This window comes from Aethalodelphis obliquidens, unplaced genomic scaffold (assembly GCF_003676395.1).
Source record: "Aethalodelphis obliquidens isolate GAN/ISIS:26980383/991018 unplaced genomic scaffold, ASM367639v1 scaffold10, whole genome shotgun sequence".
Lineage (NCBI taxonomy): Eukaryota > Metazoa > Chordata > Mammalia > Artiodactyla > Delphinidae > Aethalodelphis > Aethalodelphis obliquidens.
In genome coordinates this window covers 46,076,583-46,101,776 of record NW_020837954.1, presented here as the reverse complement: position 1 = coordinate 46,101,776, position 25,194 = coordinate 46,076,583, and the positions used below count along the sequence as shown (strand labels likewise).

General features: G+C 46.3%; 2 protein-coding genes across 2 annotated transcripts in view; one reads left to right on the top strand and one right to left on the bottom strand.

The window, feature by feature from the left end:
• Nucleotides 1-421: 421 nt before the first annotated feature.
• Nucleotides 422-25,194, top strand: part of LOC113622945 (protein numb homolog) — a 235,092-nt gene continuing 210,319 nt past the window's right edge. Inside the window, exons 1-15 of the mRNA XM_027111716.1 lie at nucleotides 422-1,367; nucleotides 2,311-2,501; nucleotides 3,526-3,666; nucleotides 5,189-5,392; nucleotides 6,745-6,888; nucleotides 10,729-10,908; nucleotides 11,788-11,948; nucleotides 12,577-12,681; nucleotides 14,729-14,847; nucleotides 15,562-15,742; nucleotides 16,308-16,377; nucleotides 17,244-17,433; nucleotides 18,115-18,193; nucleotides 19,523-19,682; nucleotides 21,096-21,154. Coding sequence (XP_026967517.1) covers nucleotides 487-1,367; nucleotides 2,311-2,501; nucleotides 3,526-3,666; nucleotides 5,189-5,392; nucleotides 6,745-6,888; nucleotides 10,729-10,908; nucleotides 11,788-11,948; nucleotides 12,577-12,681; nucleotides 14,729-14,847; nucleotides 15,562-15,742; nucleotides 16,308-16,377; nucleotides 17,244-17,433; nucleotides 18,115-18,193; nucleotides 19,523-19,682; nucleotides 21,096-21,154 — 2,865 coding nt within the window. The 5' untranslated portion in view covers nucleotides 422-486. The remainder of the gene's footprint in view (nucleotides 1,368-2,310; nucleotides 2,502-3,525; nucleotides 3,667-5,188; nucleotides 5,393-6,744; nucleotides 6,889-10,728; nucleotides 10,909-11,787; nucleotides 11,949-12,576; nucleotides 12,682-14,728; nucleotides 14,848-15,561; nucleotides 15,743-16,307; nucleotides 16,378-17,243; nucleotides 17,434-18,114; nucleotides 18,194-19,522; nucleotides 19,683-21,095; nucleotides 21,155-25,194) is intronic.
• RIOX1 (ribosomal oxygenase 1) lies at nucleotides 14,859-24,698 on the bottom strand. The gene is made up of 2 exons (XM_027111705.1): nucleotides 20,221-24,698; nucleotides 14,859-15,721 (listed from the first exon to the last, which is right to left on the bottom strand). Exon 1 carries the CDS (start codon nucleotides 23,244-23,246, stop codon nucleotides 21,273-21,275), a length of 1,974 nt encoding a protein of 657 aa, XP_026967506.1. The 5' UTR covers nucleotides 23,247-24,698; the 3' UTR covers nucleotides 14,859-15,721; nucleotides 20,221-21,272.

Below are 25,194 nucleotides of genomic sequence, written 5' to 3'. Positions count from 1 at the left end.
CTAGGAGAGTCGAGAGGAGAGGTTACATGTCAGGACAAGGTCATAAACTGGGGTCATACTCAGGGAGAACCCTGAATGCCAGCCAGGCTGAGTTGTCTGAACTTTACGCTGTAAGTTCTTTGAACAGGGAGGAAGCAACTTTTGGGGAAAAACTGGAAACCTGGGATACTGCTGAAAAGCAGTAATCCCTCATAAGGAGATGAGGGTCTGAGCTTTGGGACAAATGTGAGAACTGGAAGCAAAGGTCTGAACAAGGACCATTTCAAATGTTGCAGCATTTCTTTCTTTTGTCTTTCTAATTCCCATGGCTTCCCCCCTCCCCTACCTGTTCTCCAAGTTCTTTTCTTACTGACTGCTATGGGCTACCAATTTCTACTGACCTAGAGCTCTCACCAGTTCTTCCCATCCCCTTAACAGGTGCCTGGTCATGCCTCCTGGTCCTCCTCTGGACCAGGCAGTGTGGAAGGAAGCATTTGCTGGGAAACAATGACTAAGACCGAGAAGGGAAAGACCTTTCTCTCCCAGCATTTCCGTCAGTCACTCCCCCCACGGCTGGGATGGGGCATGATTTTCTCCTACTTAAAACCAAGAAACAAGGAGGAGTGCGCCTCCGTTTCCAGTGTGCCTCCAGTCTTCCACTCCAACCCGCAGCACTGTGCAAACCTCAAGAACCAATATTTGAAACAGGCAGCTGCAAACCTCACCTTTTCTCGGGAGGTGGTGCAGCAGCGAGGGCTGGCCAGCATTCCTTACAGCCAAAACAGCTTTGACCATCTCTACGATGCAGACGGCATCATCCAGCCTCCCCAAGTCAGGAAGCCCCGAGCTGAGAAGCCCGTCAGCTTCAAGTTCCTGGATTTTTCAGGTCCCTCAACAAGGGTCACCTCCCAGGCTATGAAGACGGAAAGCTCTGCCAATCTTAAGAAGCTGAAGAAATCAAAGCCAGCAAGCGCAGTCCAGGAAGCATCTGGTCCTCTCAGTCTTCATCCAAGCAGGGAGCTAGACGTGCTGGATCTGTCACTTTCTCCAGATGTCTACCTGGAGGAGAGGGAAACCTGGCTTCCCCCTTCTGAGAAGGAGGCCAGAGCATGGCAGGCTGTCGTGCTGGAAAAGCTTAACAAGCGCACTGCCCGATGGATCCAGAACAAGAGTCCTCTGAGGCCTGGGGTGTCCCCCAGTAAGTGGCAGAGCTTCTTGCACCAGCAATACGACTGGAGCCACATCCGGGATGAGCTCACTTCCTCCAGCGACCTGGAGCTCTTGAAACAGCTGGAGGAAGAAGAGACAGCAGAATTTGAGGATCGAAGTGTCGTTCTGCCCACCCAGGAGGAAAAGAAGCCAGAGCTGCTGCTTCCTGTCTATTATAGGTAGACTGGCTGGGGCCTCGGGCGCGCCTTTGAGAATCCCTGGCTCCCCTTCAAGGACTCCTGGGTGGCCTCACACTCCTTATTTCAGAACACACTGTCACATTAACCTCTTGTGTTTTCCACCACCAACCTGCTAAGATTTCCACAAAGTAAGGTTTCGCAACCTCAGCACTCCTGAGGTTGGATAATTCTTTGTTGTGGGGCTGGTCCTGTGCACTGTAGGATGTTTAGCAGCAGCCTATTGCATGCCAGTAGCACTCTCCAGGTGTGACAACCAAAGATGTCTCCAGACACTGACGCATGTCCCTTTGAGGGACAAAGCTGCTCCCAGCTGAGAACCACTGCCTTTAAAGGAATGGGTTCTCAGCCTTTCCCAGCAGACTGAGCCATTCTGCTGTTCCAGGTACTATCCAGGTGCTCCTAGAAACGAATCCATGGTGGGAGTGAGGAAGGCAGAGACTTCATGAGGTTTGGTCCTGCCTCAGTCTGAATAAGGAGCCAGTGTGTCAACTGACTCGAAAACTGACTGGCGCAGGATGGAGAACTAAACAAGCTTAGAGAAGAGGATAACTGCACGTTTCTCACATTGCTTCCTTTTCATTTATAACTCTAAGGAAGACTGGAGCTATAACATCCCTGATTCCTAAAAGTGAACTAAAGATAAGTGGAAACATTTATTTATTCATCTATTGGACAAATATAAATTGCATTGCCACCACTTTCCAGGCACTCTGCAAAGTGCTGGGAATACAATGTAAATGAAACCGACACGGACCTATCCTTTAAAGAGCTTACAGTCTGTCCACTAAACAACCACACACATAATAGGTAAAGTGAGGTAATGTAGGAGGTGGGTTCCCTTCCCCAAGTCCATGCACCCTCTAAGGGCACCAGTTTTAAAGCTACCCGTCCCCCCTTTTCTCCCCATGTCACTCATTCCAAGATTGCCCAATTACTTGCCGCAAGTGCAGACAGTTGAAATCACACCTGGCATCAGTAAGACTGCTGAGGACATCGATGGAAAGGGGAGCATCTACCAGCCCCCAAGGCAGAGCCACTTCCGACAGGTGAATCCCCGAGCTGGAAAGTTTGCTTACTCCACAGACAACACCTTTGAACAGGAGATTTACTTTGGTAATGGAGCTTGGGCCCTGTAGTGGGGGCCTAGGGGGACATGGAGCAGGGAGGTGGAAGGTAGCTGGGGGATAACACAGTCATGGGTGTGGATGAGAGGCCCTGGATGAACCAAGTGTTCATGTTGACACTTCCTGGTTACTAGCACATGAGGTTTTTTTTGGGTTTGTGGGGTGGAGGCCGGGGACAGGGGGTAGGTATCTGATAGGAAGGAAACTCTTCTTCCTCTTTCCCCTCTCTCTATCCCTTTATGTTTACTAAAGAGGTAGTGGAGGTAGGATTGCAAAGTAAGCAAGATTCAGCTTTGGGAACAACCTACCTCTTCTCTGTTCTCCCTTCTCTCACTGAGATAATTCCCCCAATGAGGTGCTATGTTGGAAAAAACAACCACAGGCTCTGGAGATCTGAGCTTAAATCCTGGCTTAGCCCCTTCCTACTAACCTTCAGCAAATTATATAAGCTGTCCAAGCCTTACATACCTTATTTGTAAAACAATATTAACAAAAATGCACTTTAAGTAGACAAGAAATATAGTGCTTCTTGCCCAATACCCATGAATGTCCACTACCTTCCCCTTCCATCCTGCTACCCTTTAGATGCCTGGGCTTCCAGGATACACAATCTAGGATTGCACGTTCCAAGCTGTTTATTCTTCCCTACCCTCATCTTGTTCCGAAACTGCTTTCAACTGAAAGTCTTCTTAAAATGTTTAACAAAATTATTCAGACAAAGGTATTTATGACTGATAAGAGATGAATTAGGTAACCCTTCATTAGTATCTAGCTTTTCATAGCGGACAATGCCTGTAAGTTAGGTTCTGACTTGGCTTCCAGGCTTTTATGAGGCCACCAGGTCATACTTCCAAGCAACAGTCACCTTCAAGGGATGCCCCCAGAGCATGGTAGTCATGAGTCCTAGAGGCTTAGAGTAGGGCAAAAGGAAACTCGGTTGATCCTGGTGACCAAAAACCCAGGAAGAGAGGAAGGAGGCGGGTTCTAGGGACTCATTATTTATCTGTTCACAGATAAAGTCCAGATCATCCACCAGATTGGTGCAAAGAGAGACCAAATTTTCCTGGAAAACCTCAATCGATACAGCAAGCAGCTATCTAAGGTCTTCCCTGAAACCCCAGAAAGGTGGACTTCCCAGCCAGTTCCTGAATCATGTAAGCACGAAGCTGATAATGGGGGTAAAGGTGGATGTAGGGTTAGTTCTTTAAGGTCCCTGTTTCATAGGCTGGGACACCACCAGCATCTAGGTGAGTCCCTTCCTACTAACTAAAAATCATCTCATAAAATTATAAAATACTAATTGTAACAGGAAAAGCCTTTGTGGCCCATACAGCTGAAATGAGATGGAACTTAGTTGTAACCAAGTGGTTTAGGGCCAGTAATTCCTAATAAGACAGATCTCACCTTAATGCTTCCAAATGAAGTACATCAAACCCCTGATCTAGCACTCTGCCCTTTTTCCTTGGGCTGGCTCTACCCTCCCACTCCATTCTCAGGCCCATACCTGCTTCAGGCCCTAGAATCAACCTGTGTTTCAAATTTCTGTTTCATGAGTACATCATCCTTCATTCTGTAAGTTAGGTAAGGTAGAGGGAAAGGAGTTAACCAAGAAATAAACTTATGAAACAAAAAGTGCCCATCCTCGGGCTTCCCTGGTGGCACAGTGGTTGAGAGTCCGCCTGCCGATGCAGAGGACACGGGTTCGTGCCCCGGTCCGGGAAGATCCCACATGCTGCGGAGCGGCTGGGCCCGTGAGCCATGGCCGCTGAGCCTGCGCGTCCGGAGCCTGTGCTCTGCAACGGGAGAGGCCACAACAGTGAGAGGCCCGCGTACCGCAAAAAAAAAAAAAGTGCCCATCCTCCAGAGACTACGTCTCCATTCCCCATGACTCTTTTTTTTTTGCAGTGTCACCGTTCAGATGGGCCCACTGGTGTGCAGAAACTAGCAGCAGTAGTGAACCATTCTTTTTCCTACCAGCCCCAAACCTCTGTCTCTAGTGCTGCCTGGCTCTAGAGGAAATAGCCACTAGAGCAGAGGAGGTGCTAATGATGGCAGATGTGGGCAGCTTCCACCAAACTCACACAGCCTCCTCCTTTGTTGAGGGCTACGATTATAAAGCAGTGAAGAAAGCATGTAGCAAAGCCTTGGGTTGGGTCTTAGCAAGTCACCTCCCAGGGCTTCAGCTGCCTCATTAAAACTGAGACACTAATCATTCCTATAGCAAGGCACTCGTAAACACTTAGCAGCTTATAGCACCATTCCTCCTCCCAAATTAAAAACATTAAAAAGAAAACAATAAATTAGGAATTAATGGCCAATTACATTCTACTTTAAATGGCAATATATCAAGTATTGAATTTTATGAGCAAACGTTGTTACATATAAACATATTTATATTCCTAAAGATTTATTAAACTTATAAAAAGGCTTATATGTATCTCAACTTTTCTTCCCCAAATTTCTCTGCTCCATCATCATGGCTTTATCATGTTTGTAGTCAGGACTTGTCATAACTCCCTATGGGACTTGTACTCAGTTTCCTACATAATCACAAGAAAGTTGGCTCTTGACAGTTTTGTTTTGCCTTAGTGCTAGCCAGGAATAGGAATGTGATGCTGGCTGGGAACACACGCTTAGGGCAGTGGGCAGAATACCTCATACTGCTGCCCCGCACAGCTTGCAGGCCTGTGAAAGGAGCCAGGCGCTGGACAGCTCTGCCCATACCGGCCAAGGATCTGCTGCTGCAGGTGGGTGAGGAGGACATGCCCATGAAGACTAGGAGACTGAAGAAGCAGGCAGAGTCACTGAAGGAGAATGTGACTTGGGAACTGGTGGTCCTGCGGAGGATGCTGCAGGAATGGAAGATGGCCTGGGCTCTAAGTGAGTGAAGGGGGTGGGGCGGGCGGGGGTCCTGACATATCAGCATGTTATTTGTGAAGGAGGAGGTTCTCACCTTGGACTAGTGTTTCTCAATCTTTGAAAATCCATCCCTCTCTTGTGAGACATAAAAATCTGGTTGCCTCATCAAGGTTAGACTAGAAAAGAGCTTTTCACACAATGACAGCTGCATTTATCTAGATACTTTTTGCACGGGCAGGTTTTACATCAGTAATTTGTGGAAACTCACTATGCTGAGAACTCTTCACAGGCCGAGACCCTATCTTACTGACTTCTGAAACTTTACACTCAATAAGTGATGCGTGAAAGAAAGGGTGAAATGTGCTGCCCAAGCAATGGAAATGCAGTGATCAAAAGAAACTTCAGTTGGCCGTGGTATATACAACCCTTTTCCAAAATTCATTTGTAAATTTGGGATTATCATATATTTACTTTGCCTTCAGCGATATGGGAATAGAACGCTGAGTGCCTGGGACAGAGGAAGGGCCCAGCAAGGAGTGTTGAAAGCTGCAAGATTTGAGGACTCAAGGGCTGCTGGCTTTCAGAACATGAAAAACTAGTTTAGTTAGTGCAGGAAAAAGAGAGGTGATTCATCACATAAACTGGTTCAGGTAAACAAAAAAAGAGTTGAAAAAGAGATTCTGAGTAAAAGCTACCAGAGGGGAGCACCTACAGGTGGTGGGAGCACTGAAATAAAAGCTCCAAAGCTATAAAGAGAGCAGTTAGCAATAAAAGGAAGAAGCCCTTGAAAGCCAGATGGAAGAGCCCTAGAAGTCAAGGAAACCTAATGATAACCACAACCATTAACATGTGAGCCCTTATTATCTTGCAGGCATTTTGCTAAACACTTTGTCCAGTTAACTCATTTAACACTCAACGTAACTCAATACAATGGGTTCCAGCATTATTCTCATCTTACAAATGAGAAATGTCAAGCCCAGTGAGGTTAAGTAATTTGTCCAAGGTCACATAGCTAGTAATTGCGATTCCAAACCAGGTATGTCTGATGACTAAGTCTCCTTAACCGCTATGTTTTATTGTACCTAACTATTTACCAGGTGATAACAATAAAGAGTTATTTAAGCCAAAAAAAAAAAAAAAATAAAGAATATAGGATGGGATTAGGAGTTTTGTTTGGGAACTACCTAAGAGGGTACATGGATCATCAGAGAAATAACTTCCCTCAGGACAGGACTCCATCTCTGGAGCCCTTTATTCTTCTGAACTGTTTTGCTTGAATTGTCCTAGGGGAAGGGGACTTCTTGTCACCTGCCTGCAGCACAATATCTAGCCCTAACCAGGTGGTTCTCTTCTAATTTTCCTCCTCATGGTAGTCATCGAGTGGCACCATAAGACAATAGAGGGCCTGCTGCAGAGCTTGGTGGACATCCATGATGACGTCCGCATCCAAGCCATCATCACTTGTGCCACAGCTGCTTTAGAACGGCCCCGTATTGCCATCAGCCAGGGGGACTCAGGTGAGAGCCAGAACTGGACTGCTTGAGAATATAAGCAATTCGCAGAGCCATAGAAATTTTGAACTGGCGGAGACCCTGAAGCTTATCTGAGATCATTTCACAAAATGGAAACCAAGACCCAGAGACTGGCCTGAAAAACCAAGACCCATCTCTTATCAGCAATAGAGATGAATTTAAAATTCCTGACTCCTAGTCTAGTGCTTTTTGCATGAATTTCATCACCCTTTGATGATCAGTAGCTTACAAGTAAGTTCACATTGTTCTACCTTGAGAGATCCCATTCATAATACCCAAAAAGTATGTGTATGTGTGTGTGAATGCACACACTTTTCTCCCGACTCCACTTTAGCGCTTCTTTTGACAGCACATCTCAAACTCAACATGTCCCATACTGAACTCATCACACTCTCCACAGACCCCTCCCCACATTCCACATCGCAATCGGCATCCCCACAATCCATGCAGTTTCTGAGCTAGGACCCTGGGAGTCATCCTGGATAAAATCTTTCCTCTTCCCACAACCGATCGACCAATAAATTCTACAGATTCTGCTTCCTAAACATTTTTTTTATTATGAAAGAAATATAAAGTGTCATTATCAGTCAACACAGAGGAGTATAAAAAGAGGTGGGACTTCCCTGGTGGCTCAGTGGTTAAGAATCTGCCTGCCAATGCAGGAGACACAGGTTAGATCCGTGGTCCAGGAAGATCCCACATGCCACAGAGGAACTAAGCCCCTGCACCAAAAATACTGAGCCTGCGCTCTAGAGTCCACAAGCCACAATTACCGAGCCCACGCAACTACGGAAGCCGGTGTGCCTAGAGCCCCTGCTCCACAACAAGGGAAGCCACCGCAATGAGAAGCCCGCGCACTGCAACAAAGAGTAGCCCCCGCTCACCACAACTAGAGAAAGCCCGCACGCAGCAAAGACCCAGTGCAGACAAAAAAATTTTTAAAGAAAGAGGTGATTACCTTCCCCCAACTCACTTCCCAGTCCCAATCCCACCCCCATGCCATTCCCCAGGGTAACCAATGTTTAGTTTGGCATTCCACCATTTTCCCTATGCTTTTACAAACATATGCCAACATACATGTGAGCTTTTCTATTTATTACAAAAATGAGTGTTGAATTTTACCAGCCATTTTCTAGTTTCTTCTCCTTTAATTTGTGGATATAATGAATTCTGTTGTTAAACTCTTGGAAAAAATCCTAATGGATCTTTCTTTCACTCCACTGGGTTTGATTTGTTAATATTTTAGAATATTTTACTACATTTGTAAGTGAAATCGGTAGTTTTGTGTTTATTTATACTATCTTTATCAAGTTTTAGTTTTTACTAGCCTTTTAAAATGAATTAAGGACTTGGCCATTTTCCCCAATGGTCTGTAATCTTTTGAAAAAGAAATGTCAATAGTTTTTTCTTTGCTAGCAATAAGCAGTTAAAAAGGAAAATTTCCCATCTACAAGAGCCAGAACTGTAATCTACCAAGGAGCTGGCTTAACAAGATACAGGACCCAGATGACAGAAACTATAAAATGCTGCTGAAAGGACATAAAACCAACTGACTTACTAACCCCCAAGTACCCTCTCAGATACCACCTTTTGTGAGAAGCCTGGGCTGATACTTCTTCCTTCTCTGCTGATGGTAGCATCTTTTTAAAATTTTTATTTATTTTTAATTTTTGGCTGCGCTGGGTCTTCATTGCTGCGTGAGGTCTTTCTCTAGATGCAGCAAGCGGGGGCTACTCTTTGTTGCGGTGTGCAGGCTTCTCATTGCGGTGGCTTCTCTTGTGGAGCATAGGCTCTAGGCACATGGGCTTCAGTAGTTGCAGCACACAGGCTTCAGTAGTTGCAGCACGTGGGCTCAGTAGTTGTGGCACAGGGGCTTAGTTGCTCCATGGCATGTGGGATCTTCCCGAACAAGGGATTGAACCTGTGTCTCCTGCACTGGCAGGCAGATTCTTAACCACTGCACCACCAGGGAAGTCTGGTAGCATCCTGATATTATTCTGCCCTAACATTTATCATTCTGTCATAATTGTCTGTTTACTTTTCTGCCATCTCTACCAAACAAGGAACTTCTTAGAGGTGGGAACTAATTTTATCTCTACAAAGTTGTCAGGTTCTTAAAGTTTCATTTCACTTATTTCCTGTCTTCTGAGTTCCAGATATGGGCATTTTAACTCCAGGTTTTCAAATTTGCTGCTCCCTCTGCTGGGAAACTCTACCTCTCCCTCTTTACCTGATTAACTTCTATACATGCCCTTCAATTTTCAGCTAAGGTATCACTTCCTCTGAGGAGTCTTCCCTGCCCCACCACCCAGACTTGGTTTGATGTCCCTGCTAATATGCTTCCACATGTACACATCCTTTATTTTAAACGCTTATTTCCTTGGGTATTAAATGGGATGATGTATGTTAGTGCCTGGCACATAGAGAAAACCTTCAATAGGTGGCAAGAGATATTATCTTATCCCCAAATCTTCCACATACATTAGAGAATACCTTTGTCTTTCCCTTTCATGTGATCCCTTTCCTGGGTGTCTAGATTTTGATTTGTCTTGTTTCCTCCCCACAACTTCCCAAAGAAAATTATCTTACTCATTATTTCTTGAAATAATTGACTTCTGTCTGTTCCCCTGAAATGCACATATTTCCACCTAGCCCATTCTTAACAGATGGCACAGTGGCCCACAGTAGTAGCAAAAAGGACAGATCAGAAATTCTAAAACCTTAGCTATAGAACTAGCTCTTCCACATCTTGGGAGGTCAGTTAACCTCTCTGAACTTCAAATTCCTTATCTATAAAATGAAACTAGTTGTGGACAAAAGGTTAACAAAACACTTTCCCCTCTTACTTGAGAAATGAGCTTTAGTTAAATGCCTACCTGTTGTCCCGATAACCTGATAAGGATAGGAACTATCTTTGCAGGCAACATTGCTTATGATAAAAATGAACGCTGACTGATAAATTACATCTGGACTGGGAAGAACTGTAAGTGAAATATACACGCCTGAAGGAGGCACCATCCTTTGGGCTCCCATGAATGCTGTAACTTGTCAAAGCATGCCCTTTGAGGACCTTGGAATTATATCTATGGAGTTGTTCTATAAAAGAGATAATAACTCTGGTGGAACATAAGACACATACCTGGGGATCGATTCCATGCTCCTGAACTGTCCCCAGAAGGCTCCATGGAATGCTAGACAAACCACCTCAAGAACTCTTGCCAAAAGGAACGCCTGATGCTGTCCTGTTGGCAAACTATGCTTCCATCCTATTTCCTTCCAAAGATTAGTGCCATGCGTGGCCTATGATAGTCTTGTGAGACTGTGTAGTTAAACCTGAAAGGACTCCTGCAATACACATATTTCAGGTGAGCTCTGCAGTCATACCTGCCTTGCCTACTTCAATGAGGGTTAGAAGACTGAATGAGATAATGAATATGAAACACCATATAAGCAGCAAAGCACTACCTAAATATATTTGCTATTATTATTAAAAATACAAAAATATTTAAATAGGTTGATTTTCATCACTAAAACTAATGGTGATGGTCACCATAGCCTAGCTGGAAACATTCTCCTTTGGCTTGAATATAGCTCTGTAGAGGCCAGATGATAAAGGATTGGGAACAGGAATACCCAGCACAAAAGTCAGCCTTAAAATCCTGCCCATTGTAGGGGCTCAGCTAAACTCTAATTATATTAAGAAGCAGTAAGCATGTGCAACTGAGACTGAGGTTGGCCACCATGTGACTACAGGAAAAAGTTCTGTTTCAGAGGAAAGCAAAGGGGCTAGCTAGCACCCTCTTACTGGCTTTCTTTTGATCACAGACAAGGAAACCGTCAAAGCTCCACCTATCCAGGACTTGCCAGAGGTTCTACAGGCCCCCCTAAAGGCTGCTCTTTGTGACAAGAACGCCAGTGTGCGGATGGCAGCAGCAGTATGCCAATATGCCATGCAGTCAGATAATCTTCTTGCCCGGGAAATCATGCAGACTGCCCTTTTGAAAGGTGAGTAACTCCTTGTTACTTTTGACCTGGAAATATGGGGTAAAGAGAGGACACTTCACCATCAGCTTTTCCTAATCCTTTCCTCTCCACCATCATGCTCTATGATGTCTACTGTATTGGGTCTGGGCTTCCATTTAGATACTCAAGAGATTTGTTCTTCCCAGGTACTTTACAAAATAGGTACACTGCCACCTAGTGGTACCTGGGCTAAACGTTTCATAAGTGCATTTGAACAGAAACCATGTCCCCTTTCATAAACCAGATTTTCAATTGAAAAGATAATGTAATATTAAAGAATACGTTCTAAAAATATTTTAAATCACTACTTGAACACATCTTGCTTCCATTTTTGCACATGAACTTACAGGCATTGTCCACAAGCATTGCTGGAGTAATACAAGCAGAAAGGTTCTGTCAGATGATAGGCCCAAGGTGCCCAAATGCTCTGTCTGAAAGATGTACCTGCTCCTTGCGTGGCGGCAGGGGTGGAGGACAACTGGCTGACCAGTTTGGCCTTCGGCACGGAGATACTCAACGATTTAATTCATCTGTCTTAAGAAAGCCTCCACCCCAGACTTCCCAATCTCTAGTGAGAGGGACAACTGTATCTCTCACCCAGGCCGGAAGTGCCTTCCTGCTGTTACCTAACAAAAACATATTAGGATTTGACTTTGCAGGTTAAGATTTTCAGTCTATATTTAGAACCTTGATACAATCCATTTAAATATGATTTAAATAAGGGATTGAATTTCGAGACAGGGGGCAGAGGGAAGTGAAATATCAGGCAGGTAGCAGCCTTGTGTACCAACCCAAAGGCTGCTCTCTCTGTGGGGAGAAGAGATCGCCATTCTGGACTCCTTTTTCACCCCACTGTGGCAGGTAATAGCGTGGACAGCTGGGCTGCAGCTCAGTGCCTGGCTCTGGAAGGTGCTGCCACTTACCCCGTGATTACGAGGATCCTCCATCAGCTGTTTAACAAGAAGAATGAGGACACTGAGCAACAGTCTTGTATGCTCTTGAGCCGTCTAAGTGCGAAGACAGTATGTGTCCATTACGGGGTCAGAGAAAGAAACCAAGTTTGGGGGGAACAATTGGGTCTTTGAGGTCGGTGCATGTAAGGAACTGAAAATGCAGGTGGTTGGATAGGGATCATCTCAAGCACAGGTAAAACTGGACTAAGTGTGGGTGAACCGGCGTGTATACAAGGAAGAGTGACAACAGCTAGCTGAGAAAGGTGAGAAAAGTAGGCTGCAGATGGCTTCTAACTGTGTAGGCAAGGAAAGTTGTGATATGCAGAATTTGCTTCTGCTAGAAGTTTACCACTGAAAACTACACACCTACAATTCTGTTTACTTCCAGTAGAAATGTGAAACTCACAGATGGAGGCATATACAAATCATTTTAGGGGGAAAGATAGTTAAATTAAGAAGAGAAGGTCCTAGGAATTTTCTGTTCAAATTACTAAATCTGTATATTGTTCCCCAGAAATCAGTTGGCTTGGATGGAAGAGTGCCCCATTGTAAACCCACTCTCCTTTGCTAGCAACGGGCATCTCATGTGTTTGTGACATTAACTATGCTGGATGCCAGGTTAGGATATAACTTCTTCAAGGCCCCATCATCTCTTAAAGTGATCTTGGATATCCATACACGTCTTCCATTTCCTCAGACCCTGATACATACCATGCTTGCCGTGGAGCTGAATAGCCATCAATGGAAAGACCGGATTGTAGCCTGCCGAGCTCTCTCCCAGATTGGTGGAAATGTCAATGTGGTAAGCCTTCTCCTCCTGTGTTTCCAGGACAGAAAGTCTAAGCAAAACTGAGCTAGGGAGCTCTTCCACTTTTTGCTGCTATCTAGTATCCCATTCTTGCCACACAGATCTCTGTTCCCATACTGCTACCTCTTACTCCTAACCCAGAATTCTCTTCAAATGCCAGCATATCGTTCTATTACTTAAGACACTGCTTCTCAGCCTGGTGGCAGTCCACAAACTGTTTGTAACCTACCTACAATGAAGTAAGCAAGAAAAAAAAAAGAGAAAAGTTTAGAAACTTTTATAGTAATTTGACATTGCCTCCACATCAAGGTATTTTTATAAGTATCAGTCAATACTGTCCCTACTTTCAAAAACCTGACATTAGAGTTAGAGTAACAAGACTAACATACACAAATGATTCAAGAACAAGTGATAAATGTAATGTACTCAAAACTTTTCAGAGAGAGATTAGTGTGGGCTGAACCCATCAGTTAAAGTTCTGTGAAAGAAGGAGTGTGGGTCAGCTGAGCAAGACTTGGGACAGAACTGAAAAAAAGACTTCCAGGCACGGGAAACCCTGACCATCATTTAGGCTTTCACCTGACCTCCTTCTTGCCATTATTTTAAAATCAACTTCAGCTGTCCAAATGGGATTTTTCCCTTCTTCCTATGTGCCACTATCTTTTCCTTATAACACTAAGTAACTCCAAAATGGCCCAGAACACTGCCATTCCCACGAGAAGAGAGCACCCTCTATCTTGACCCTCACATTTTGATGTGGGAAGCACAAAACCTGGCCATTCAGTGTAATCAGTATAATTCTAGTCTGGGTTAATTCTGCCTTGACTGCCATAGTAGTACCCTGCTGCTAAAGTCTTGGACCAGCAGCATAGGTATCACCCGGGAGTTTGCTGGAAGTGAAAAATCTCACCTCTGGTCAATTCAATCAGAACCTGAATTTAACAACACCATTTTAACAACATTTGATTAATTTGCACATTCACCTCCTCAGCACTTGTTACTCAGGATGGCCAACTGAAAGTAAAAAGCCATGCAGAGCAAGCAGGGGACGGGGTAAAGATGAGAACTTCACATCAGACTGCTGGGGTTAAGCAATATGTCCATCAGTCCTTTCACTCATTCAGTAAGCAAGCAGTTTCTGACCACATCCTACATGCTGGGCAGCATGCTACCACTGGGGATGCAAAGATAACAGAAGTAGCTGTAAAGTATTATGGGGATTTCCTATTGCTTACAGAAGGCAGAGGAGAGTTCACTGAGGAGATGCTTTTTGAGTTCAATCCTAAAAGAACAGGAAAACATCAGGTATCAGATAGGGGTGGAAAAGCGAGATGTTTCAGGCAGGGAGAATAGCTTTGGGCACATTACATAATCACCAACTAGTAATCTTCGTCCCTTTCCCTTTGAGAGATGTACTAACACATAGGGTGGCCAACTGTCCTAGCTTGTCCAGTACTAAACCCAGGAAAAGTCCCAGGCAAATTGGAATGAGTTGGTCACCCTACTAATGTATCACTTTCAAATTTTAAGAGTCTCAAGTACAGATATAATACAGTAGTTTAAAGCGTGAGCTTTGGGCTTCCCTGGTGGCGCAGTGGGTAAGAATCCACCTGCCAATGCAGGGGACATGGGTTCGAGTTCCTGGTCTGGGAATATCGCACATGCTGAGGAGCAACTAAGCCTGTGCACGACAACTACTGAGCCTGCACTCTAGAGCCCATGAGCCACAACTACTGAAGCCCGCATGCAGCTACGAAGACCCAGCACAGCCATAAATAAACAAATAAATAAAATAAATTTATGAATAAATAAAGCATAAGCTTCAAAAACAGGCCTGGGTCTGAGTCCTGGCTCCAGCACTCAGCAGGTTAACCTTGGGCAAGAAATCTAAGCCTCCATTCTGTCGCCTATAAATGGTAATATCTGCCTTATGGGATTGTTTGGGAGGATTACGTGACGGGTAGAAATACTTATTAGCACAGTGCCAAGTACAAAATTGACTTGGTAATAAATGGTAGCTAATTATTACACCTCTGTGTAGGATGTGAAACATAAGTTGATCCAGCTGATGTTGGGTGACTGGAATAAGAAAGTGAGACAAGCAGCTGCCCAAGCTCTGGGGCAAATGAACCTTGGGAAAGAGGTGCATGACACAATCAGGTAAGACCTTGTCAACATGGAGAAAGAAGCTTTTTTATTCTTAAAAGTGTCCAGGGAGCCTGGGCTCCAGCCAGCCAGCATTTGTTAAGCTGCTCTGTCTGCTCAGCATTGTATAGATCCCATTGCAGAATTTTTTTGTTTTTAATAAAATAAAACATTAACAGCCCCTACAGACACTAACAATGTAGCTAAGGGAAGAATCATTAATTGAATGCCCGCTAGGTGTTAGGCACTGTTTTAGATGTTTGAGAGTTCAAATGTATGCCATGATTCTGATTATACAGGCAAGATACACAAATGCCTAGCAAAGTCAAGTTTCATGAAGGATGGGTAAGACTACGTAGGCAGAGAGAAGGTAAGACCTTCCACACTGGGAGCCAAATACAGCAATGAACATGGCACATGTGAGGGCAGTGGGGAAGAGAACTTGACTGTAGCAAGAGATCCATGTTTAAAGTTTCCTTTATTCAGTCATTCAACATAGTTTAGCGCCTAGCATACTCTAGGTAATAGGGATTCAAGTAAATAAAACAGTTGAGGTCTCTCTACCTGGTGAAACTTAAATTAATGTGCATAAGGCTAAGTAGCAAAGGGTGGGAATGGATAATGGAGAGCCTACAGAAGTTGGATTTTATCCTGAGGGCACTGGGGGTGGGCATAGGGCGAGGGACCAAAAGTTTAAGGAGGGAAAATAAAAGCACCTGTGCCTTACAGAGTCAAGCTGGGTCAAGGAAACTCCCAGGAGCGTGTGGAAGCCCTCTCCCTGATTCGTGGGCTCAAGCTCATGACCGCCAAGCTTCTCCCAAGCTTTCTGAACTGCTTCTCTGATGACTTCACGGCAGTTCGGCAGGCAGCTTGTTTGGCTGCTGGTGCCCTGCAGATCCACGATAATATGGTGAGTCAAGGAGACATGTACCCATCTTACCTGATCAACCCAAGAGGGCATTACCCTGTGCTTCATTCGTACATAGCATACTCACCATTCTGTGGGGACACAGAATGAGAGATCAGAACCAGGAAGGTGAGGAGATATATAGGCCACACCAACAGTTTGGACCACACTTAGCTCCAAGCCAGCCTAGACTTCACTTTAGAGCACACCCCTGAATCCTGTTCTCACCTCAGTTAACTAGCTTCTCATTACATGGGTGCTGATAGGCTTAGGGATCGACTCCAGTGAATCGAGTTATAATCCCTAGTTATTAGTGGAAAACCTGATGGAGGTATTCAAAAGAAGCCTATATGGCCATAGATCTGTGAGCTGGGAAAATCAATCTACAGACAGGAGATAAGAGCACTCTGCGCCTAAGCCAGTACTTCTGGCTCCAGCTCATTTTTTCACTAGATTTGATAGAGGGCCACTTTTCCAGTTAAAGCACATTTAGACAAGAGGGGTCCCTGTCTCTGGTTCATTCTTGCTCTGATTCTCTCCACTCAGCACTGCCTTTTATCCATCCCAGGTCCTTGAATGCCTTCTGAATCTCACACAGAGAGATCCCTGCTGGAAAATCAAGGCCTTTGCCATTCGAGGTATTACAGGAGTGGCCCCAGCTCCTCAACCTTCCCGTATTTTAGTATAGATGATCCCCAGAACCTCTTTCGGAAGAGAGTAGAGTGTAAGGGAGGGGATAATCACAGCTTCTCAGAAGTTCCTTGCCTGAGAAATTAAAGATTATTTTCTTGTTCTTTTTAATTTTTAGTTAAGGCGTCTAGGTCTATGTCAAACGCTTTAAGGCAAAGGGCTGAAAGGACAATCCCTGCCAACAGAGTTAGGTATGAGTTCCAAGTAGGTATCCACTGTTGGATATACTTGCTTTCTCTGGAGGTTTCAACCATAGGACTCTGTAAAAGTCAGACCAGATTCAAGACTGCTACAAACCTAAAATCCTGCCCTCAAATTTCCTAGAGTTTCTTTTTAGGGATTTTTGGCATTGTTTCTCTCTGACAGTCTGGCAGGTCCCTTTAAGAATCTGCCCTGGGTTAAGCTGTGAAGTAATTGTGCCTTCTTTCCCCATTACCCTGCCTTGACTAGGTTGGTCTTCTGAGTTATCTATCCCATATCTCATTCCTAGATAAATAGGTAAATTAGTATATTCTCACATCCTAATGGACAAGGATGGCGTGGAATACCCCCCCCCCTTTCTGGGAATTCTCTGGGGATAATGTCCTATTCTAACCCATTCCTAAAATTCTAATGGTAATTGTCATCTAAAAGGGAAGGTAAAGACAAAATACTTAGTTTAGTATTTGCAATATTTAATTGCAAATTAAATAATTGCAAGTGCTTGCCTACACCTTATTATTGTTATTTATTAATAAGGCCATTTCTGGATGCTAGGATATAGCAAGCTCAATCTTAAGTGACAGTGGAACACGCTGCCCTCTAATCTCTGCAGCTTTGGGACAAATTGGCCACGTGAATCCCCAACTGATAGACTCCCTGCTCTGGGCTATACACTATGAAGAATCACCAGGTGTACGACTAGAGGCTTGCCGTAGCATCCTAGCCCTCAAACTTCAAGGAGACCGAGTCAGGGACACCTTCCTAGACATGCTGCTCCTAGAGAACCATGATGCTGTTCTAAAGTAAGCACTAACCCTCTGGTTCCTGCCGTGACCTCTTTTACTGCCAACTCTCCCAACCTTGTTAACAGAGTATGTGCCTGCCTTTCCAGGCTGCTTAATGGCTGTAAAAAGCACAGGCTCACCTGGGCCATTCATCTACTTAGCAAGTGGGTAACAGAAAAACTGGCCTGAATTAGATTAAAAGTCAAGCTCATGTAGTTTACATACTTGTTCATCATCCCAGGTGGGTTTTTTTATTCAACTAACATTTATCAAGTGCCTACTTAGTGACGATAGGCTTTAGCGTCAAAAAGACCAGGATTTGAACCCCAGCTCAGACATGTGCTAGCTCTGTGAGTCTGGGTAAGTTACTTAAATTCTCTGAGCCCATTTTTTCATGTATCAAACGCAGACGGCACTCTGCCTTATGGGTCTGTGGTGATGAGTAATGAGATAACATGTTAGTACCTGTCATAAAGGTGTTCAATAAATAATATCTACTAGTACCTTCAAGTATATCATTTCAAAAACTACAGAACACCCCTACAAGCTAAGCATCATACAATTTTTGCAAATAAAGCTCAGCAAAACTGCAGTTAGGATTGGAACTTAGGATTCTTGTCTGATTCCAAGTCCTGTATTTTCCACCTCCATGCTTTAAGGATAGGAAGAACAGCCTAAGAAGTCCTTCTTACCTTTCAGAGAAATTCACCATGCAATGAAGATACTCAACTTAGAAAATGAAGGAAACCAAGAAATGCTTCAGAAGATCAAGAACAGGGTAGATAAGTACAAGCTATGTTTTCAAGAAAAAATTCAGGGCTCTCAAGGGTTCCTCAGACCCCTTTTTCCCCCTAAGCATGTACGTACCCTCTTCCCCAACACAGAAATACTTTCTACAGCCCCAGATACAATATCTCACTTGAAGATACAAAATACATCTGTGCAAGATAGGATTATAAAATCCTACTAGTAAAAAGTAAAACAAAGCAAAAATCCCCTTAGGCCTGTCAAGTAGCCCTCAAAATCAGCTGTTTCTGAAATATTGTTTCCTTTCCTTCCCTTTTTTCCCCCACCATCCTCTAAACTCAAGTTCTTTCTTTTTTGCAGATAGGCATAAAGAAGGAATGAGGGACTGGAATAGGCCCCCTAGATTTTTTTTTTAATTAATTAATTTTTGGGGGCTGTGTTAGTTCTTCGTTGCTGCGCAAGGCTTTCTCTAGTTGCTGCAAGTGGGGGCTACTCTTCGTTGCGGCGCACGGGCTTCTCACTGCGGTGGCTTCTCTTGTTGAGGAGCATGGGCTCTAGGCACACGGGCTTCCGTAGTTGTGGCTCGCCGGCTCTAGAGCACAGGCTCAGTAGTTGTGGCGCACGGGCTTAGTTGCTCCGTGGCATGTGGGATCTTCCCGGACCAGGTCTCAAACCCATGTCCCCTGCATTGGCAGGTGGATTCTTAACCACTGCGCCACCAGGGAGGTCCCTAGATTTTCTTTTTCCTTCTAAACTTTCCTTAATTCCTAATCTGGGCTCTTTCACCAAAGGAACTCTAGCTGAACAGGTGGTTCTAATTTTTCAAAGCTGTTAGAGGAGATGAAAAATCGAGGGAAAAGGACTTTAAAAAGGCAAAAGAGGGCTTCCCTGGTGGCGCAGTAGTTGGGGGTCCGCCTGCCGATGCAGGGGACACGGGTTCGTGCCCCGGTCTGGGGGGGTCCCACATGCCGCGGAGCGGCTGCGCCCGTGTGGCCGCTGAGCCTGCACGTCCGGAGCCTGTTGCTCTGCAGCGGGAGGGGCCACGGTGGTGAGAGGCCCGCGTACCGCAAAAAAAAAAAAAAAAAAAAAAGGCAAAAGATTCTTCATATGATTCACAAAACCAATTTCACATCAAGCAAGCATTTCTTAGCAGATTCCTTTCATCATGTCCAAAAAGCTAAAGTAAATTTTTCAATAACAGATGTGAAAAATGTCCAACCAATATCACCAGAGAACAATGTTCTCAGGCATTTACATACCACCTAATACTAATAAGCATGATGCAATGCTACTTTATTAACGCTTTTTGATGATTTACAGCCTAGTATAGTTGTTTTTTTCAACATTTGTTCTGATTCAGATTCAAACACTAAGCCAAAAGGAACTGTTGATACAGAAAATATTCAAGATTGAGACAGTCATAGGAAAAGTGAAGGAGGAAGCAAAACGTGTTTACATGCAACCCAAACAAGGGCAAAAACCACTGAAATTCCATACTTTTCTCCAAGAAACTTTTCAGGGTAAGTTTTCTAGGGGTGAGTCCTATGCCTTGACTCCTTTAACAAGCCTTTTTCATGACTGGATGTTTGGGGACTTAGTTGTGAGCCCTGTAGGATGAGAGCCAGGAAAGGACACTTTCTTTTCTTCTTGGCCACCATCCTCTCAGTCCTTCTGTTATCGTTTCCTTGTCCCCCTCCCCCAGGCTCTGATTTGCTATCTGCCCCTTAAAAAAAGAATGATGTAATTCTATCTGAACCAATTTGAAAGTTAGGTCAAAAAATGGACGCCTTAGAAAAACAAAACAAAAAACTGCCGTGTGTACGTCTGGTTAAGCACTCAGAAAAATCCTTGAAGCTTAACCTTGAATAGTAATATTACCTCTGGAAAGTGAGATTATACGTACATCTACGCTTTTGCAACTTTAAAAAAAAAACGATTTCATAAAGTTCTCAGCTTTACATAACTCAACCTATCAGTTACGGTGAAAGGATCTTAAAAGTTCCAGATACAACCTAAATGATGAGGTGTAGACATCAAGCTGTACCAAAACATACTTACAAAATCAGTGTGCCCAGGCGCAGCAGCAGCCTCAGGTCATTCAGCCAGCTGCCCACCAGCCACCACCCCAAACCCAGGTCTTCTGCTTCCAAGTCCAGTGCTCTCTCTGGTACACCAGGCTCTTTTCCACCAACCATGAGAATATTCACTTGCCAGATTTGGGGAAGTTTCTTCCAACTGCCAGAAAAAAATGAGAGTGGAAAGTAACTTGAACACCAGCCTTCCCTCATGGCCAGCTTGCTACAAGTTGGCTGACTGAGGCCTATGACAGCACAACTAGGTGACATTCTGTCTCTTTGGGAGCAGTGCCAGCCACTGATGCAAGCAAGCACTGAGCAAAACCCTAATACACTTTTAAAAACATAATATACTCAAAACTTTTCTAATAGGATTGTGCTGTTTGGGGTTCGAGTAACATGATTAAAATGAATCAATTACCCCCAAAGTTGCAGAATTGGCCCCAATCCTACAACCGTCCCAAGTTACCTTTCACCTCAGCTGTTGATTTTCCCTATCGACCTCCCTCCTCCCACGTTTCTTCAGACCATGCCACATAAGAATCTAGCCCTAGAAAAAGGAAAACATTCTCTGGCATTTTAATAACTTTTCTAACTTTCACACAGACTCACAGTAACAAACAGGATACTGACCCCAACCCTCCCCCCAAACTGATGAAAGAGAACTCAAATGAAGGATGCAAATTCCAAATAAAAACTTCTAATGTCTCAAGCAGAGTAACACAGCAAATGCCACACAGTACACGGAAGCCTGAGGGTGATGATGAAGTTGGTACTCTCAAACGATCAGGAATCAGGGTTACTTCAGAACAAGCTCCTTCTTCCACCTCCAACTTCTGCTTTTACTTTTGTGCCTAGATGAGGTGGTGTTTCCTAGAAGACCGTCTGAGTTGTGTGACATTGAAGCAGTCATAAAGGTAAATGTAAGCACAGTCATGGTTATTAAGGTAAGAACGAATTTTCCCCCCAAAAAAAGTGGTGGTGGTAGGAGAGAATCACTACTGTCTTGTTTCTGGCAATCAAGGAGTAACTAGTTCAGGTTAGAGGCATCTTGGTGAGCAGCAGCCCCTTGTCATATAACATGGTCGCCAGGGAAAGCTGGTCCTCCACACTGTCGCACGGCAAGTCCGCTACCCTCACAAACTCTGGGTAGGAGCGGAGCAGGAGTTCCATGGCATCAGCTTGCTGGGGGTATATCTCCAAGCACTTGGGCTCTTCCAGATGATAAACTCGGGAGTTTTCCACTGTATAATAGAGAAACAAATGGCCTCCCTCACCCACCAGCCGAGCTATACCATCCTGAAGCATGTGCACTTCTGTTTCTGTTGTCAATTGGGCCCCCACGTTTACGGGTTCCCCAGCCTCCCACCGAATTGGGAGCCCATAAACGCTTAGTGCCCTCTCCCTCTCAGTCAACACTGGGGGCAGAGAATCGTGGATGAAGTCTTTGGCTCTCTGGTCAGCCACAGCATCGACAGGGGCAAAGTGTCCCAAGCGGGCAACCAAGACCCGCACTTTCTCCATGAAAGCAGTTCTTCGCGGATCCTTAGACTCCGAATGCTGGGCCCCCATGTAATCCATAAAGTCTCGGGGCAGTCCCCTACGAAACTCCACATTTTCCTCCATTGCAGCCTGCACTGCCAGAGGCAGTACGGCCTCCAGGAAGTCGCCCCAGGTATTGCGCTGGTATGTGGACAAGGTCAGGTGCAGAGAGTGCACTCCATCCTGGCATTCGGCTTGGTGAATGAAGCCTCTGGGAAAATAGAGCAAATCTCCAGGTTCCAGCACCGTCTGCAGCACCGGCTCTCCTAGGTCGTCCTGACTGAAGTTGGGGCTGGATGTCAGGGCTAGTTCCTCGGTCGGAACCCGCGGTCGGTAGACCCGCCAGAGTTTCCTACCTTCCAGCTGCAGCACAAAAGCCTCGATATCGTCGTAGTGGGGGGCAAAGCCCTGCGAGTTGGGGGGCGTGAGGTAAACGTTGGAGCCTGCCATGCTTCCAAACTGCTCCTGGAGCACAGCCAAAAACTGCCACACGGTGGTGGAGAAAGCCTGCGGACAGAGGAGGCGCAGGGAGCAGCCGGCCCTGTACAGGGACCACGCGGCGGCGGGCAGGGCGCGGCCGGGTGGGTTCAGGGTCTCGCGCCGCCCACTGATGTAGCGCGCGGCGTCCAGGTGCTGCCCAAACTGCACCTCCTCGTCGCGCAGCATTGAGTCCAGATCGGCGGTAGAGAAAAGACCCTGGTAGTAGGTGTGGTCCTGCCGCCGCACCAGCACAGCCTCGCGCTCCCATAGGCGCCGGTAGAAATGGTCGGGCGGCATGGGCGCGATGAGCCACTCGAAGAGGCGCGCCGCCCGCCGCCGGCTGCTGGGGATGCGGTTCAGCTCAGCCAAGACGCGCTGCAGCGGGGAGTCCCAGGGCAGCTCCCCACCCGCGCTTTCCCCCTGCGGCCCCGACAGCGTCGCTGGAGCCACGGACGGCGGGGCGGCCGCCAAGTGCTGGGCAGAGCACAGCACGGCCGAGGGCTCCACCAAGCGCGGCGGGGGGCCCGAGGCCTGCACCAGGCGTGCCGGCAGGGCGGATGCCTCCACCAGGCGCGCCGGCGGGGTCTGCGCCTCCACCAAGCGCGCCGATGGGGTCTGCGCCTCCACCAGGGCGCGGGGAGTCTGCAGGGATCGGGACGCGGGCGAGGCCTCTAACAGCTCCGCGGGCCCGAGGTGGCCGTACGGCTCCCGCCGGGTCACATCCGAGAGGGCCGCCGCCCCTCCAGCCAGCGGGTCCCTGCGATCGTCGACCATCGACTCCACCCTCGAGTCCTCCGAGTCCTCGCTCGGCAGCGCCTGGGCCCTCAGTGCGGCCATCCGGGAGGCGACACTTCTCCTCAGCTGCCTTCGGATCTTCCTGGGCCTCAGGGGCAGGGCCAGGACCGACCCGCTATGTGGCTGTGGCTGGCGCCGGCGCCTCAACCGCCCGCGCCTCGGCAGCCCAGCGCTAGCCCGGAGCCCGTCCATGGTCCTACCCTCTCCCGAGCCCAGCGGGAGATGGCGAGAAACCGGCTCAGGCAGTCGGCTTCCGCAGTGTACTCTGGGAAAGGGGTGGGCCTCCAGCCGCCTCTGGGTTGTCCCCGCCCACCATTCTTCCGCCGGCGCCTCCGGCTGGCCCCTTTAGAAAATGTTAATTCAATGCATGGCTTCCCGCTAGAGCGGCGGAGTCCCTGCCAAATTAACACGAATTCCATATTTAGGGGGCAGTTTACAAATCAAGTTGCCAAGGACTCCAGGAGAAAGAAAGTTAGCTACTGAACTTTTTCCTTCTAGTGTCTGCAAATTGCAGTGTTCCTCGGGAGGTCCCCGTTTCTGAAAAACACGTTCCCCAGCAGCTTTGCATGAGAAAGCGCACAATTCTTGGTTTCAAGGAATGCCCTCAGGCAAAGTTCTAGGTTCAAATTTCGATCCACCTGGGTCTCTTTACAGACTGATTGAAGCCCTAAATTCCTCCGCCTAACTTCCCTTCCTCCCCTCTCCATTACAAATTTTCAGTCATTGCTCTCTCTCTGAAAATGAAGCTACAGACTTTTCTACTTTTATTCTTTTTTTATTTTATTTTTTTAATTTAACAAATGTTTACTGACTAGTAAGTGACAGACATTGCGATGGCATCGGAGTAACAATCATAGACAAGACAACGAAACAGACTATCACCTGCCTTCATGGGACACGTTTCAGAGGACACGATCAACCTGCAAGGAAATGCACACTTTCCTTTTTCTTCCCTTCATCTTTGCTAGTTTAATCCAGCTCAAACTTGAAGTTCATCTCCAAGGCTACTTCTTAATTAAACTGGAAAGGAATATTTTCTGACTTAATAATTCCATATTCAGTGAACATATGCTGACTCTACCTGCCCAGCATCCATCCCGGCCATCCACCCCCGCCCCCGCGACGAAAGACACTGAATTTCCTTTGAAGAACTTCCTCATCCTGTGCTGGGACTTCACTTGGTCTCCAGAAGTGCTGCAGAACACAGTGAATGCTCCCAGACTGTGGAAGGCCTGGCCACAATGATTGGCTTGTGCTTAACCAAGTGACCCAAGTTTCTCCAGTCAAAGTGACTCAGAGGAGCGTCACTATATATACAGGCTGCCTACGATTCTTTTTAGAGTCCACGTCTAGTGTTATCCTACTTCAGAAGGTCTTGAGAGGTGACCATATGCCAGGCGCTCTTCTAGACACCGGAGATGCAGAGGTGAGCGATATCCTCACTGTTTTTGGTGGCAGTTGAGCGTCCATCCAAAAAATTTCCTGTGTCCCCGAGCTGCTGCGGGAGACCAACTCTGAGTCCCACGTGTTCTCTCCAAGCTGCCCATGCTGTTTAGGAAGAGCTGCGCGCAGCGTCTTGGTCCAGGGGAACTTTGGTCCCTCGTCAATCCAGTTCACTCGGGCGGCAGGGGTGGGGAGGGGGCCGACCTGCGCCTCCTCAGGGGAATCGGGGCCATTCTTTTTTTTTTTTTTTTTTTTTGCGGTAAGAGGGCCTCTCACTGTTGTGGCCCTTTCCGTTGCGGAGCACAGGCTCCGGACGCGCAGGCTCAGCGGCCATGGCTCACGGGCCCAGCCACTCCGCGGAATGTGGGATCCTCCTGGACAGGGGCACGAACCCGTGTCCCCTGCAACAGCAGGCGGACTCTCAACCACTGCGCCACCAGGTAAGCCCCCGGGGCCATTCTGTATTCTTGATAACTGCCCTTCACACCCACTCTGGGATTTTGTTTTATTAGCTACAACTTCTCTCTCCAGAATCTTCAAACTCACCTCCTCTGAACCTTAAATCGACTTCTTAAATCTGGGCCTCTCATTAACAGGCACTGTGGTAGGCATGAGGGTGCAATTGTTGAGAACATGGTCACTGTCCCCATGTAACTATTGTTGCTTTATACATAAAGATTACTTGTCTTCATTTGAA

Coding starts and splice junctions, on each gene's coding strand:
- RIOX1 (XM_027111705.1), bottom strand. CDS start 23,246: ATGGACGGGCTCCGGGCTAGCGCTGGGCTGCCGAGGCGCGGGCGGTTG.